Source organism: Daphnia pulicaria, chromosome 1, assembly GCF_021234035.1.
Source record: "Daphnia pulicaria isolate SC F1-1A chromosome 1, SC_F0-13Bv2, whole genome shotgun sequence".
In the NCBI taxonomy this organism is placed as follows: domain Eukaryota; kingdom Metazoa; phylum Arthropoda; class Branchiopoda; order Diplostraca; family Daphniidae; genus Daphnia; species Daphnia pulicaria.
In genome coordinates this window covers 25,004,380-25,017,189 of record NC_060913.1, presented here as the reverse complement: position 1 = coordinate 25,017,189, position 12,810 = coordinate 25,004,380, and the positions used below count along the sequence as shown (strand labels likewise).

Here is a 12,810-nt window from a genome sequence, read left to right as displayed (position 1 = left end):
AATTAAAACAAAAAAATAACTAACTTAATTATTTGAATGTGAGCAAAGTTGCATGACCAAGTAGACGATTAATAGATAAACGTCAAAAAGGGCAAATAGAACTGATAATTTATGAATTTATAGCCTCAAACCGATTGCAAGACACAATTCAATTTATGAGCTTTGTTCATACCCATTCTAGTAATCAAATTTCAAAATCCTTGGGGAATATTTGAGTTAAGCAAGCATTTAAAATATATTATTGAAATTTGATCGCAACATCGAGATGTCGAGCGCGAGCCATCAAGTCGATCAAGAATTAAATCTATTTAGTTTAGAACTTAAAATAAATTTTGTTCTTTTAATATTTTATAGATTTTTTCTAGGATTGACAAATGACAACGATTTGTTTATTTTTACTTTTAATTTAAAAAAAAATGCTTGTAGCTTCTATCGAATTGTCAACGTTGCAAGTGTTGACAAACGAAATACTTGTTAACATTGAAAAGAACGAAGCCTATGTCTATCTTTTCTTGATTTCAAGTTTCCAACCATGGAACCTATTGTTATAGACGGCAGTTTGCTTGAAGGAGGTGGACAGACGCTGAGAATATCCTCAGCATTGAGTGCTATCCTTGGCGTCCCTATTAGAATCCATAGCATTAGGGCTGGGAGATCAACTCCCGGATTGAGGCCTCAGCATTTGACTGGTAATAATTCCCTTGGTGCTTCTTCCCTACATAAATATAAAATAGCTTGAACTTTTGATGCAGGACTAAATCTTATCAAAGACCTAACAAATGGATCTATGGAGGGTGGCAGCATTGGATCAACGGAAATCACACTCAGACCAGGTCCAATTGGTGGTGGTGAGTTTTCAGTTGATACTAAAACTGCAGGGTAATTTTATCTCACATAAGCTAAGGCATTCTAAACATTAATTTAATGGTTATTTTACTAAACAGGAGTATTACTCTGATAATTCAAGCAGTTTTACCATGCTTACTATTTGCTGGTAAACGAAGCGTAATCAAGATGAAAGGGGGAACAAATGTTGATATGGCTCCACCAATTGGTAGGTTATGCCTTGAAAACTGTCGCGATATGATTTCTAATTCTTAAATATGTTAGATTACCTGACCGATATTTTCTCTTCATTTGCAAAGAAGTTTGGTGCTCATTTCTCCTGCAAATTAATACGAAGGTATACAAGTTCTTTTGTTTGTTCCTTTTTGGTTTTTCACACAGTTTGTTTTTTTAAAATTCACCAGGGGTTTTTATCCTAAAGGAGGAGGTGAAGTTGATTTGACTGTGGAACCTGTCAAACAGTTATCCTGTGTCACTTTAGACCAGCCTCAAACCATCAAGTGTGTCCATGGCATTTCCTTCGTCGCAGGCACCATACCGATTCGTGTAAAGGACGACAAATGGAAGTTCAGTGTTTCCATTCCGTTCTTTCATGTCTTTTCTACAGGTCGCTAATGAAATGGCAAGCTCTGCAACCTCGAAAATTCAAAACTCTCTTGGCAAAATTCCTGTCCGAATCGATCAGTACAAGGATGATAAGGCGTTCGGCAATGGAACAGCCATTATGTAAATCACCCAATTTTATTTAAAGTTCTTTTTCCTCCCTTTCGGCAGTATAAAAAAATCTTGAACATTTTTATAGATTGTCATGTGAAACTACCGATGGAATGCTGTTGGGTGGGACCGGACTAGGTAAGCCTCGAAGTCCCGCCAATCAAGTCGGGCAGGAGGCAGCCGATGAACTCATCGAGTCATGTTCTCGCAAAGTGTGTTTAGATCAGTACGCTCAAGATCAGGTTAGTTTTATTTTATTTTTTTCTGTTTGGAATTTTGGATGCCGAACGCTTTCACAACCTAATGATTGCTTAATAGGTGATTATTTTCATGGCCTTGGCTGGCGGTACTTCAAGAGTTTTGGTGGGACCACTGAGCTTGCACACGCGTACGGCCATCCATGTGACTTCTCAACTGACAGGAGTAAGTCAAATTACTGTCCACGTTCGGCTGATGCAATGACAACGTTCCTCCGTCACGATCAAGATTGTGTCATGACGGATTTTTAGATTGTCAAAGAACAAAATTTCTCTTATTCACCCGGCTGGGATCGGTTCACTGATATACAGCCGGTTTTGCAGGAGAAAACAATTAAACACAAAGAACTTTCTATAGACAGAAATAGTCGCAATTATAATTCTAATGAGATTTTCTATATTTACAGGTGAAATTTGAGGTGATTGATTTGAAGACGCAGCCAGAGACGTTCATCATCGAATGCAAGGGTATGGGCATTGTCAATACTCGACTGTGATACATTTTTGTAAATTTTCGAATTGAAAATGGACGGATTGAAAATTATTTTTGTATTCGTTTTTTAACATTTCATATTTTACGTATTTTAAAAAGTTACATTTTAACAAAGTGCAAAACCAGTATACTTAAACAAGAGATCGTTGATCAATCGATCAAAATAGTTTGAAATCCACACAAGTTTTTTGAAGAACCGAGTGAACAAACAGCTAGGAAAATGTTTAAAAGAATAACAGGTGTGCGACTTGTTGAGTACAATTGCAAAGTTGTTAGATACCCTTGGACGAGCGTTGGTCCATTATAATTTTTTTTCTTTTTCACAGAGTACAATGCTCCCTCCCCATTCCACCAAAATTGATGAGGTCGATAAAAAAGCACAAAGTTATCCTTAAAAAAATGTGGGACACTGTTGAGCAAGTGATAGCTGGAGGATTTGAAGTAACGAATTGATGATTTGCGCGTTGCAATTATCAGCTGGAAAAATCCGTTGGCTCGGCAGAGCAGATGTCGATTGAAACAACGTAGAGTTGTCCATCGGCGATTCCATTGCTGATAGGTTCAACCATAATCATTTCTGATTTGCTGGGTTTGGCTGCTGCTGGGATTAAATTGACTGGTTTCAATTCGTCGGTAGACAGTTCGCAGGCAGATAAAATAGTGACGGTAGAAATGGCGACTTCATCTTTGTTGGGTTCACTAAAGTCGGTTTTCATGCCTTTACGGCACCACAAAGAGCAGCGAATGGTGGTGGCCAAGTATGCAAATAACAGCAAGCAAACACAGGCGGCAAAGATGACAACAACGGCGATATCTTCCATTTTCGTCGCTCTATGTCAAACGATTGAAACGTCAGAAAAATGTTAAATTTACAAGAGTCTTACTACTCGTTTCGAACGACGGCGAGTGAATGATTGTCAAACAGGCAGCGAGTTACCTATTTAAGGGATTTGTACTGGACGGACCTGGTGGCCTGCGGAATGCCTTGAGTTCCAGTTAGGGCGGCGGCAGTGAAAGCTCCCACGACTCTAATACACATGACGGCATGTGTAGCAAAAAAAAAACAACAAAATGGTATTCCCCTTCTCCCTCAGTCATATTTTTTCCCTTCCGGCCATCTTTGGGTGAAATCGTTTCGAGGAAAAAATCGTTACACGATGAGTTGCCCGTATGACAGCAACCAACACGAGTATAACGAAGGAGTATATAATCACGTCACGCGTAAAATCCGATGGGAAAACCCCCTGAGGCCTTCCAGCGTCTTTCATCAGGTAGATGAATGGAAAGAAGAGAAACATAACCTTTGTTATGCTAATCAGCGTTACTATAGCAGTATTCGGAATGCGCGTGTGCTAGATCTAGTTTAGTGCGTAGGAAATGTTATTAACGACCCGACACTTGATTTTGTTGATTGTGAGTTATATGCATACCATTAAAAAATTAATGATCTGAAGAATTCAATGTGGCATTTTACGACAGCTGCGGGACATAAAGAAGATAATTTAAGATCATTTTCTTACCGCAAAATACTCGGTTATTTCCCTCAGACGGGCAGTTGTTTGACCGCTTCTGAACGATGTGGCAAACGAAGGAAAAAAAACCATTAAACAACATGGAAATCCCGTCAACGACACAAGAACCACACCCTTGAGAAATGGTCATCCAAAAATACGAAAATAAAGTGAATAATACTGTCCTTCTTACTGTGACTGCGAAAAATTAATTTTTATTAGATCTGTATAACTTGATATGAAAGCCCTCGGGGCTGTAATGCAACTGTAGAACATCATAAACAAAAATATAAATAAATCTCACTCTAAACCAACTTTTGACATTTGATTTTCTGATATAATTAACTTGCCAAATTGAACGAAAAACTGAAAGAATTGAATTTTTTTGAAATGGACGAGCTTGAGATCTTATTCAACCTTCTTTTTGATTGCAGGTGAACCACGGAACAAGGAAAATCCAGTCAATTCGCACTCTTCGTAAGTCGGAGGTGCTGCAGTATAAGAAAATATTAAAAAAAAAACGTGAGCTGCTAATAATATAAATTCAACGCCAATAAGGAAATAAGGAAATAATTCAAATTTACGACTATCGACGTGCTGGCACTCATTGCAGGACAATACGCCGGTTGATGTGCGGTCAGGTGAAACGACAGAGGACGACGGTGGAAAGATTGCGGACGTGACATTTCGTGAGTGTCGTCCTTCGTCCACATTTGGATTGCGAACGCTTCCAATTATTATGTCAAGTCGCATAACAACATTGCCATGGAAAAATCCGGGGTCGATGATCAACTGGTCAATTAAAAAGATAGAAAAGCAAGCTTATCAGCTCGCCGCGAAGGGATAGTCGTAAGCCAGTTGAAAACTGTCTTAAATGACAAATTCAGGGCCTATGATTAAGTCGGACTTATTCACAATTCACGCTTTTTTTCACAGACTTTTTGGTCTTAAAACGGGATTTTTCTGACACAGTTCAATATCCTTGCAAGTTATTTACGTTTGGTTTGATCAACTCATATTTTCCAATTTTTACACATAAAGTTCAATAATTGAATTTAAAAATAACCATCTTTTAGTCAAATAACTGCAAAACATAAATGCAAATCTGGTTGTTGCGTCATGGATGGGACATCAAAGATTGCGTCATCACGGCGATACTACGGACATCTGGTGGTGATTTGATTGGGCGGAATATATTCGTAAAATTATTTTACTCATGTTTAACCATCCATTACGAATATATTTCAATAAAAATTATTCGACGAGAAGGATGAATTTTAAACTTAACACGTTAAATAAATGACACTTACATATGTAGTGGAAAGTGAAATTTAAACCTAAGGTGAAAAAGTTGTAGTCGCCACCGCCAGATGTCACTAGTCGTTAAGCAATTATTTTAACAGTTTTTCATTAATTACAGGAGAACTAATTAAGTAAATGAAATTATTTTTGTTCTGGTCGCACCGCATATTTTTTGTGTAATTTTTAAGACCAAAAAGTCTGAAATGTGTCGTAAAAAGCCCGAGCTATGGAGCGTTACATACATACATACATACATACATACATACAGACAAAGTGACATGGCTTTTTTTTTTCTGCGTATGCGATTATTAGCTTCGCCCTTCGGGCTCGAATAAATGACACTTACATATGTAGTGGAAAGTGAAATTTAAACCTAAGGTGAAAAAGTTGTAGTCGCCACCGCCAGATGTCACTAGTCGTTAAGCAATTATTTTAACAGTTTTTCATTAATTACAGGAGAACTAATTAAGTAAATGAAATTATTTTTGTTCTGGTCGCACCGCATATTTTTTGTGTAATTTTTAAGACCAAAAAGTCTGAAATGTGTCGTAAAAAGCCCGAGCTATGGAGCGTTACATACATACATACATACATACATACATACAGACAAAGTGACATGGCTTTTTTTTTTCTGCGTATGCGATTATTAGCTTCGCCCTTCGGGCTCGCAAATATTTTTAAAACTTGCCCAAAAATTTTTTAATTTGAATTTTTAAAATGTGTAATAAACCTTGATGACGTAGGAGATGTCGATGAGGCTGCAAAATGGCATTCCGGAAGGCGGAACAAACGGAACGACGATGGCCATTCTATCCCAAACTTGAATTTCCTTATCACGAATTTTTCGACCTTTTCTCTGCCACAAAATTGTCTTGACTCTGTTCTTGTGTTTGCCATCGGTAAACGTCGTGTACTGTTTTAAACACAGAATTAAATTTCACGTGGTTATATCATAAGATTCGTTGTACCTGGATAAGTTGAACGGTGGTTCCACGCACCGATTTACCGCTGTAATTGTCAATGTTGGCATTGAATTGGATCTTTTCTCCTGGAACGTAGCCCGTCCTATCCAGCCAGACATCCGCCATGATCCGCTTCAATCCAGATCGAGGTTTGGAAACCGATTGTCGCAATGGAAACTGTTGCGAAATGATATCAATTAACAGATAACCAATATACACTGGAAATAATGGTTCAAATTATTGCATACCAAAGTGGTCACGTCCTTGCCGAGATCGACAACGGCATTGACCGTGAAAGACACTTGACTGACGTAATCAAATTTGAGAAACGAACGTCTCTTGATGACGGCTTTAATGCTGTACCGGATGTTGCCCGATTTGCCTTCGTACGAACTGGGAATCTCACGCGGAAGTGTAAATTTGAATGGGAATTTCAGTCCACCAGCCGTTTCTGAGATATTTACATCACATAAACAAATTGTGCAATGAAAAACAAACAAACAAATAAGATTTTTACCTTGGAGATATAATGAGTCGTGAATCAGAGGAATAGTTAACTGCATGTAGGAATTTTGTGCCCTGTAGGTATTGTCATTTTTATTCCAGGCAACTTTAGCACGCCCCTCCACTTCCAGATACAATCCTGGGATTTGTGAACAAATATACACGTTAAACGAAGATTCCTGGAATCAATTGGAATCATTAGTATTTATACCGTTAATGCTGACGATTCCACTGCCGTCAATGGCCACGTAACCGGAAACGATGTCTCCCGGGGAATACACGCGTGATGATGATGTCGGATTTTCCACTGGGTCGAGTCGGATCGCCAAGCGTTTGATACCCATGGCTGCCGGTGAACAAATGTCAAAAATGACACAATTCGGAAGAAAAAAGGTTTTTCGTTTTCTCGTTTTGTAACTCTTCCCTTTTTCGTTGCCGATGGAAAGGGGCGCCCAAAGAAATTTTTTGGTTTCGGGAATGATCGTCTATCCTCCCCCTGTTGTTTTTGTTTGTTTGTTTTTAGTCGTTTCAAGGTCGTATAGCAGTTGGCAACTCTCGGAGATTTTGAAGGTGAGAGATAGGGGTCGTCTCGTGATGAACAACAGGTAAAAAGAAACAAATAATGGCGGGTAAATTTGAAAAATGGTTTCTAGTTTTTCGTGTCCTTTGGCAAGAGAGACTAATACCATTTTTGTTTGTAAACTTCATAATTGTTGTTGATTCAATTCAGTTCTCACGCAAAAACAAACTCGTTTGATGCGTCACTCTATGGCCACGTCATTTGGCATATGCAAAAAAATAAGAGATGAAGCGATATCATGTTAACATTTATTATTCTACACCAACGAGTTTTACACCACCACCACCAGTAGTTTCCGCATTAAGCAATAGGAAAAAATTACACGAATTACATTTAAATAAAATTTGAATGCAATCTCAGAATTATCAAAATTGCTTGATAATTGAATTAATTGTTCAATTGTAATTTGGTGAAAGCAAATGAAGTGAAAAGCGAAAGTGACTTTTAAATATTATTGCCCCAAGGCTACCAGTATTTATATAAATGATTGCGTCTTTCTTCGTGAGTTCGACAGTCTGCGGCTGCCGCTTATTATTCCGCGCATCCTATTAGGCCCTGTACTGTCTAGACTCGAACCAAACAACTTATCAACAGGAAATTAGTAGCACACAACATTGGTTACACGTGATAGGATACTGGTAATCAATTAAGGAAACCAAAATTTGGTTAATAACATATAATCGACACTTACAAACATGTTGAAATTTTGCCATTGGCTGGAATAAAATTCTCGGCCAAACAGCGGCCAAGTGGCAACACACTCGTGACCGACTACACGATGAAAAGGTTTGTTCTCCGAGAACGCAGTTGAGTTGAAGTTGGATTGATTGAGAATTACTGACGTAACTATTAGTTACAAAATGGCTAATTGTAATACGCTGATTTTTCTTTTCACTTTCTTTTGGCTGGCCATCGTCTTGGCCGAAAGTAAAAATAAAACTGCTGTGAGAATAGTCAAAAGGAAAATGAAAAAGGTTTCAAACAATCAGGAAACTTTCAAACAACAAATTTTATTCGACGAGAAGATCTGGTGCTGCAAAAGTGGAACTACTTACCTGACAGGATTGGATCAGTGCGTACCAAATTTTGTCTCCACTTTGTACAACGAATCGTTTCCAAATTATTCGTTCGAGGATGCAACCGACGGTTTGACTGATTGCCCGAATGAATACGTCAGTCACAGCACGGGAGATTTCAAACTGAACAACGGCACGATACTGGTTAATGGCAAACGGTTTAAACAAAATGAATTCTGCATCAACAGAATCGAAGAAGAAAATTATTCAACTTCCCCTGGCAAATTTGTGGCTCGTTATTGTGTTCCTGATCCTTGCGGTGAATCGGGATGCATTCGGAAGTGTTGCCCTCCCGGCATGGCCATGGTCATGAAATATTATCACGATCTGTCTCCAATTTTAATATGTGAACCGCATCCTGTACCGTTTAATTTGTCCGTTTTGCGTAACCCGCAAAATGTACCAATCGACGCCAATTCTTTTTCCACCCGTGGTGGACTCGGAATGAAATGCGGTAAACTTCCACGAGATTTAATTTTTAATTTTTCAATACGTCCCGACGGCCAGATTCTACTTCATTTAGAAAATCAAACCGACGAGAAAACCGACCAGTACTGCATTGACAATCAGGTTGCCGGTGAAAACATTGTGAGAATTTAGTAACAAATTTTATTCAAAAGTTGTACTAAGTCCTAATTTTATTCCTTTTTTTCTTTTGCAAGAACTTAGTGGCAATGGTGTGTTTTCCTGAGCAAGGAGAAGATGCCAAAGGCGCGTATTTATTCGGATGTTTGAAAATTTTTGCCACGGTATTTTTGGTGGCTACCTTATTGGTTTATGCAATTCTGCCAAAAATGCGCAACCTCCACGGTGTTATCGTCATGTGTTACTTGGCCTCCATGACAATCACGAACGTTTTTCATGCCATTCTGATGCTCGTGAAAGGCATTGATATGCCACCCGGTCTTTGTCCAACGTTAGGTAAATTAATTTGATTTCACTTTGCAATTCTTATAATGAATTACAATTTTCCCTGCAGGAATTTCATTGCATTTTGCCTACATCGCCTCTTTTTCTTGGCTCAACGTCTTGTGCTACGGAGTTTGGCGGATGTTTATGTAAAATATGCGTTTCTCTTATTGACACGGATTTCTCTGCGTGTTCTTAAACCACAATCAACTTTGCCTCGCTTTATTTCAGTTCCATCAGATCACCGACAAACACATCCGTCTTGGGTAAACAGTTTTTCTATTCCTCCGTTTACGGATGGGGTATTCCATTCATTGTCGTGGTTGTCGGACAAATCCTCCAGCACAGCGATGTGCCAGACGACATCATTAAACCAGGACTGCCTTCAAAATTATACTGCTGGTTCAATCGTAAGTTGTACAGACATATTTCTATCATTCACCTGTATAAACAAATGTTTGAATTTTATACTTTTTCATTACCAGATAAACATAGAAGACCATTAATCGCCTATTTGTACGGCCCGATGATTGTCATGATTATTGCCAACGTTTTCATGTTCGTTTGGGCTGCGTTCAGTTTTTACCAGAGAAGTGTCGAATCATCGGAAGTGACCAAAGTTTCCCGTAAAAAACAAAGGTATTATTGGCTGCCGCAATTCAATCAAGAATTGCATTTACGATTGCCAACTAATCGTTAATGAATGTGTCACTTTTGATCGTAGATTTAAAGTGATCCTGAGTCTCTTCTTGTTGATGGGTGTTCCATGGACAACCGAAATTATTACTTTCATGGCGAATGCCAGTTTTGAAAGTGCCCTGTTCACCGACATATTCAACATCATTTTGCCAATTTTCATTTTCATCATCTTCGTCTGTAAGCCGTACGTGTGGAAGATGATGAAAATCAAATTCCCGCGCATGAGTCCGTTCATTTCGGCCTGTGAAAAATTGGTTTCCCGCATTCACCCCAATAAGAAAAGTAAACGTCAACCGATCGCTACCGCTGACGAAAGCCAATCCTTCAACTCGAATAACACGACCGGCAGTAGCAGTAACAAAACTAGCTATCAGACCGAAATGACCACAATGAAATAATCGTCCTAGCTCTTATTACATGTCTGATGATCAACCAACAGTTTGGTTTGAGTTGAAAGAAATCTCCTTGACTTAATGTAGTACAGCCTATGATACATTTAACGCGATTTAACGTTATTAAGCGTGCTCTTATGAGAATGATTGTACAAATAATTAATTCAAATACCTACTTTTTGCTTCAAATCGTTTAGATGCCTCACAACAAACGGCCTCACACACAAACGGCATCAGGTCATGCAGAAGTTATCGTTTAATTATTGAATTGACTTAACTTTAATTGAATTGGTTTAATTGAATTGGCTAAGTATTCTGTTAATTCGCCCCTAGATTACCAAATTGTTTCACTGGTGATGGCTCAATTGCTGTAAAATTAATGATTTATTGCTTCTGGTACTTTTACACGCGTTGTTATGCTTTGAATTTCTTACACGGTTTAGAATGGAAACATTATTATGCCAGTTTTCTTAAACTCTCCCGCAAAGATTACAATACAACATATGGACAATTTGTATGACAGAAATTCGATGGTTTAAACAAAAGTTCTTCCCGGAATGTAAAGATGATTAGGAATGACGAGCTGAATTCCGGACTCATCCGCAGTCAGCATCTTTATAGCCGGTGGATGGCGACTGTGTCGCACGTTCAATTTCCCACTTCCACATTATTTTTAAAAAGTGAAAATGCGGTATCGCGTGAAAATGCGTACGTGCGTGAAAATGCGATGTTGAGATGCCGCAGGCCAATTTACCGCAAAACTTTCTTTGGCAGCTAAATCAATGGACACACTAGATAGGATTCGGGACAAAAAATTCCCCTTGGTGTTGCACCGTTCTCCATATACATTCACCAGCAAGTGAACTCGTTCTGCAATGACCCACTTATTATACATTCCCCGTACACTAGTCACTAGTCCCATACACTCTCCGTTGATCTAAAAAGTTAACGCCGTTATTAAAAATAGTTAATTTGAAAAAAAAAGGTTCCTATGAATACATCTCTTATACATCAGTAGCTATAGGCCTGTTTTACTAGTATAAAGAATTGAAATGCTGGACCAACCATAAATCAAACTTAAATTTGACGTAAAAATGAAATTAAAGGACGTCACTATAGAATTAGAACGACAGAATATTTAACGAAATTATTACTGACATTGTCGTGATCACGAAAGCCTGTGGGTCGATTTACAAATTCACACATCCTATGACGTTTTGTTGGAATATCCAAATCAGACGTCTTATCAACAGGAAAACAACAAAACACGATGGATACACGGAAAAGGATATACTGGGGGTGTATATGTTTTCAAGACTTATCAGAAGGAAACCAATGTTTGGCTAATAATATAGAAAGGCCACTATTCTGAACTACTCATTGGCGGGCACCAACCGCTCAGTTGCGGCCTAGGACACCACACTCCCTTGCATTCCATGCGCCTTAATTTTGTTTCAAATTCAATAGTCAAGAGTTAGATGTTTATGTTTATACCAGAACAATAAGTGGAAATTTTAAGATGGAGTTTCTCATTGGAATGATTGGATATTTTACTCTCTTTTCTACGTTATTTTTGATCGCCACTTTGACCGTTTATTCTATTCTACCAAAAATACGAAACATCCACGGTGTGAACATTATGTGTTTTTTAGTCTCATTGACCGTCATGAACATCTCTTTGGCCTTACGCTTGCTCATCAGTGATATGCCGACCGGTCTTTGTTATATAATAGGTAAATAATTTCAATTTCAATTTCTATATTTTAACAACAAAAAATGTTTTTCCTTTAGCAATTTCACATCATTTTGCCTATATCGCCACTTATTCTTGGCTCAACGTCGTTTGCTTTGGAGTTTGGCGGATGTTTAGGTACAAATCTATATAACTTTTGTTTCACAGCTCTGTTGATTCAGTTGTGAGTTTTTACTAACTAAATTATAGTTTTTTCTCACTTTTTCCAGTTCCATTAGACCACCGAAACACACACCCATCTGGAGCAAAAAGTTTTTCTATTCTTCCGTTTACGGATGGGGTATTCCGTTGGTCGTTGTGGTCGTCGGACAAATTCTCGAACACTGTGATGTGCCAGATTACATCATTAAACCAGGATTTGCATTGTACTGCTGGTTTGATCGTAAGTTACCCAAATCTTTTTATTTCCTTCTAATAAACAAATCGTTGATCTATATGAATTCTTAATTACACTAGATGACAATAAAAGAGAGCCATTAATTGCGTATTTGTACGGACCTTTAATTGTTATGATCGGAGCCAACTGTATCATGATTATTTGGGCTGGGATCAAATTTTGCCAGAGAAGTGTCGAATCGTCGCAAGGGACGAACGTTTCCCGAAATGAGCAAAGGTATTATACTTGTTAACATTTCAATTTTATTCTCACTTTCTCAGTTACAATCTAATCGTAAACTTGCACATATATTGCAGGTTTAAAGTCATCCTGATTCTCTTTTTGCTAATGTGTATGCCATGGTCAATTGGCATAATTATTTTTGTGGCAGGTATCAGCAGTTTCGACCACAAGATTATGACTTTAATTGATATTA

At 38.2% G+C, this 12,810-nt stretch overlaps 4 protein-coding genes, 1 long non-coding RNA gene and 1 other non-coding gene across 9 annotated transcripts in view; 4 read left to right on the top strand and 2 right to left on the bottom strand.

The window, feature by feature from the left end:
* Positions 1 to 12,810, bottom strand: part of LOC124316898 (28S ribosomal protein S35, mitochondrial-like) — a 148,002-nt gene that overhangs the window by 108,806 nt on the left and 26,386 nt on the right. The gene's annotated exons all lie outside the window — the stretch shown is intronic.
* LOC124315903 (RNA 3'-terminal phosphate cyclase-like) lies at positions 444 to 2,361 on the top strand. Its single transcript, XM_046781645.1, has 9 exons — positions 444 to 689; positions 753 to 879; positions 945 to 1,054; positions 1,111 to 1,183; positions 1,251 to 1,392; positions 1,454 to 1,572; positions 1,649 to 1,802; positions 1,879 to 1,983; positions 2,225 to 2,361. Exons 1-9 carry the CDS (start codon positions 533 to 535, stop codon positions 2,312 to 2,314), a joined length of 1,077 nt encoding a protein of 358 aa, XP_046637601.1. The 5' UTR covers positions 444 to 532; the 3' UTR covers positions 2,315 to 2,361.
* LOC124322964 lies at positions 2,020 to 2,153 on the top strand. The gene has a single exon (XR_006915215.1). It is a non-coding gene; the product is annotated as a small nucleolar RNA SNORA79 (small nucleolar RNA).
* Positions 4,017 to 6,961, bottom strand: LOC124315881 (arrestin domain-containing protein 17-like). The gene is made up of 7 exons (XM_046781605.1): positions 6,801 to 6,961; positions 6,603 to 6,728; positions 6,334 to 6,536; positions 6,092 to 6,262; positions 5,854 to 6,036; positions 4,406 to 4,613; positions 4,017 to 4,312 (listed from the first exon to the last, which is right to left on the bottom strand). The coding sequence occupies exons 1-7, from the start codon at positions 6,931 to 6,933 to the stop codon at positions 4,230 to 4,232; spliced, it is 1,107 nt and encodes a 368-aa protein (XP_046637561.1). The 5' UTR covers positions 6,934 to 6,961; the 3' UTR covers positions 4,017 to 4,229.
* Positions 7,919 to 10,758, top strand: LOC124314945 (probable G-protein coupled receptor Mth-like 3). Its single transcript, XM_046780324.1, has 6 exons — positions 7,919 to 8,833; positions 8,908 to 9,166; positions 9,225 to 9,303; positions 9,386 to 9,564; positions 9,640 to 9,793; positions 9,879 to 10,758. Exons 1-6 carry the CDS (start codon positions 8,030 to 8,032, stop codon positions 10,249 to 10,251), a joined length of 1,848 nt encoding a protein of 615 aa, XP_046636280.1. The 5' UTR covers positions 7,919 to 8,029; the 3' UTR covers positions 10,252 to 10,758.
* LOC124320152 lies at positions 11,915 to 12,261 on the top strand. Its single transcript, XR_006913787.1, has 3 exons — positions 11,915 to 11,978; positions 12,037 to 12,115; positions 12,208 to 12,261. It is a non-coding gene; the product is annotated as an uncharacterized LOC124320152 (long non-coding RNA).

What these genes read in the sequence shown, in the direction of transcription:
- LOC124315903 (XM_046781645.1), top strand. Translation starts at nt 533, where the DNA reads ATGGAACCTATTGTTATAGACGGCAGTTTGCTTGAAGGAGGTGGACAG. An exon ending in GTTGATACTAAAACTGCAGG is followed by an intron (nt 880 to 944) that starts GTAATTTTATCT and finishes TTTACTAAACAG; the next exon opens with GAGTATTACTCTGATAATTC. An exon ending in CAGGCACCATACCGATTCGT is followed by an intron (nt 1,393 to 1,453) that starts GTAAAGGACGAC and finishes TCTTTTCTACAG; the next exon opens with GTCGCTAATGAAATGGCAAG.
- LOC124315881 (XM_046781605.1), bottom strand. Translation starts at nt 6,933, where the DNA reads ATGGGTATCAAACGCTTGGCGATCCGACTCGACCCAGTGGAAAATCCG. An exon ending in CGACTCATTATATCTCCAAG is followed by an intron (nt 6,537 to 6,602) that starts GTAAAAATCTTA and finishes TAAATATCTCAG; the next exon opens with AAACGGCTGGTGGACTGAAA. An exon ending in CCACCGTTCAACTTATCCAG is followed by an intron (nt 6,037 to 6,091) that starts GTACAACGAATC and finishes TGTTTAAAACAG; the next exon opens with TACACGACGTTTACCGATGG.
- LOC124314945 (XM_046780324.1), top strand. Translation starts at nt 8,030, where the DNA reads ATGGCTAATTGTAATACGCTGATTTTTCTTTTCACTTTCTTTTGGCTG. An exon ending in AGGTTGCCGGTGAAAACATT is followed by an intron (nt 8,834 to 8,907) that starts GTGAGAATTTAG and finishes TTCTTTTGCAAG; the next exon opens with AACTTAGTGGCAATGGTGTG. An exon ending in GTTTCCCGTAAAAAACAAAG is followed by an intron (nt 9,794 to 9,878) that starts GTATTATTGGCT and finishes TTTTGATCGTAG; the next exon opens with ATTTAAAGTGATCCTGAGTC.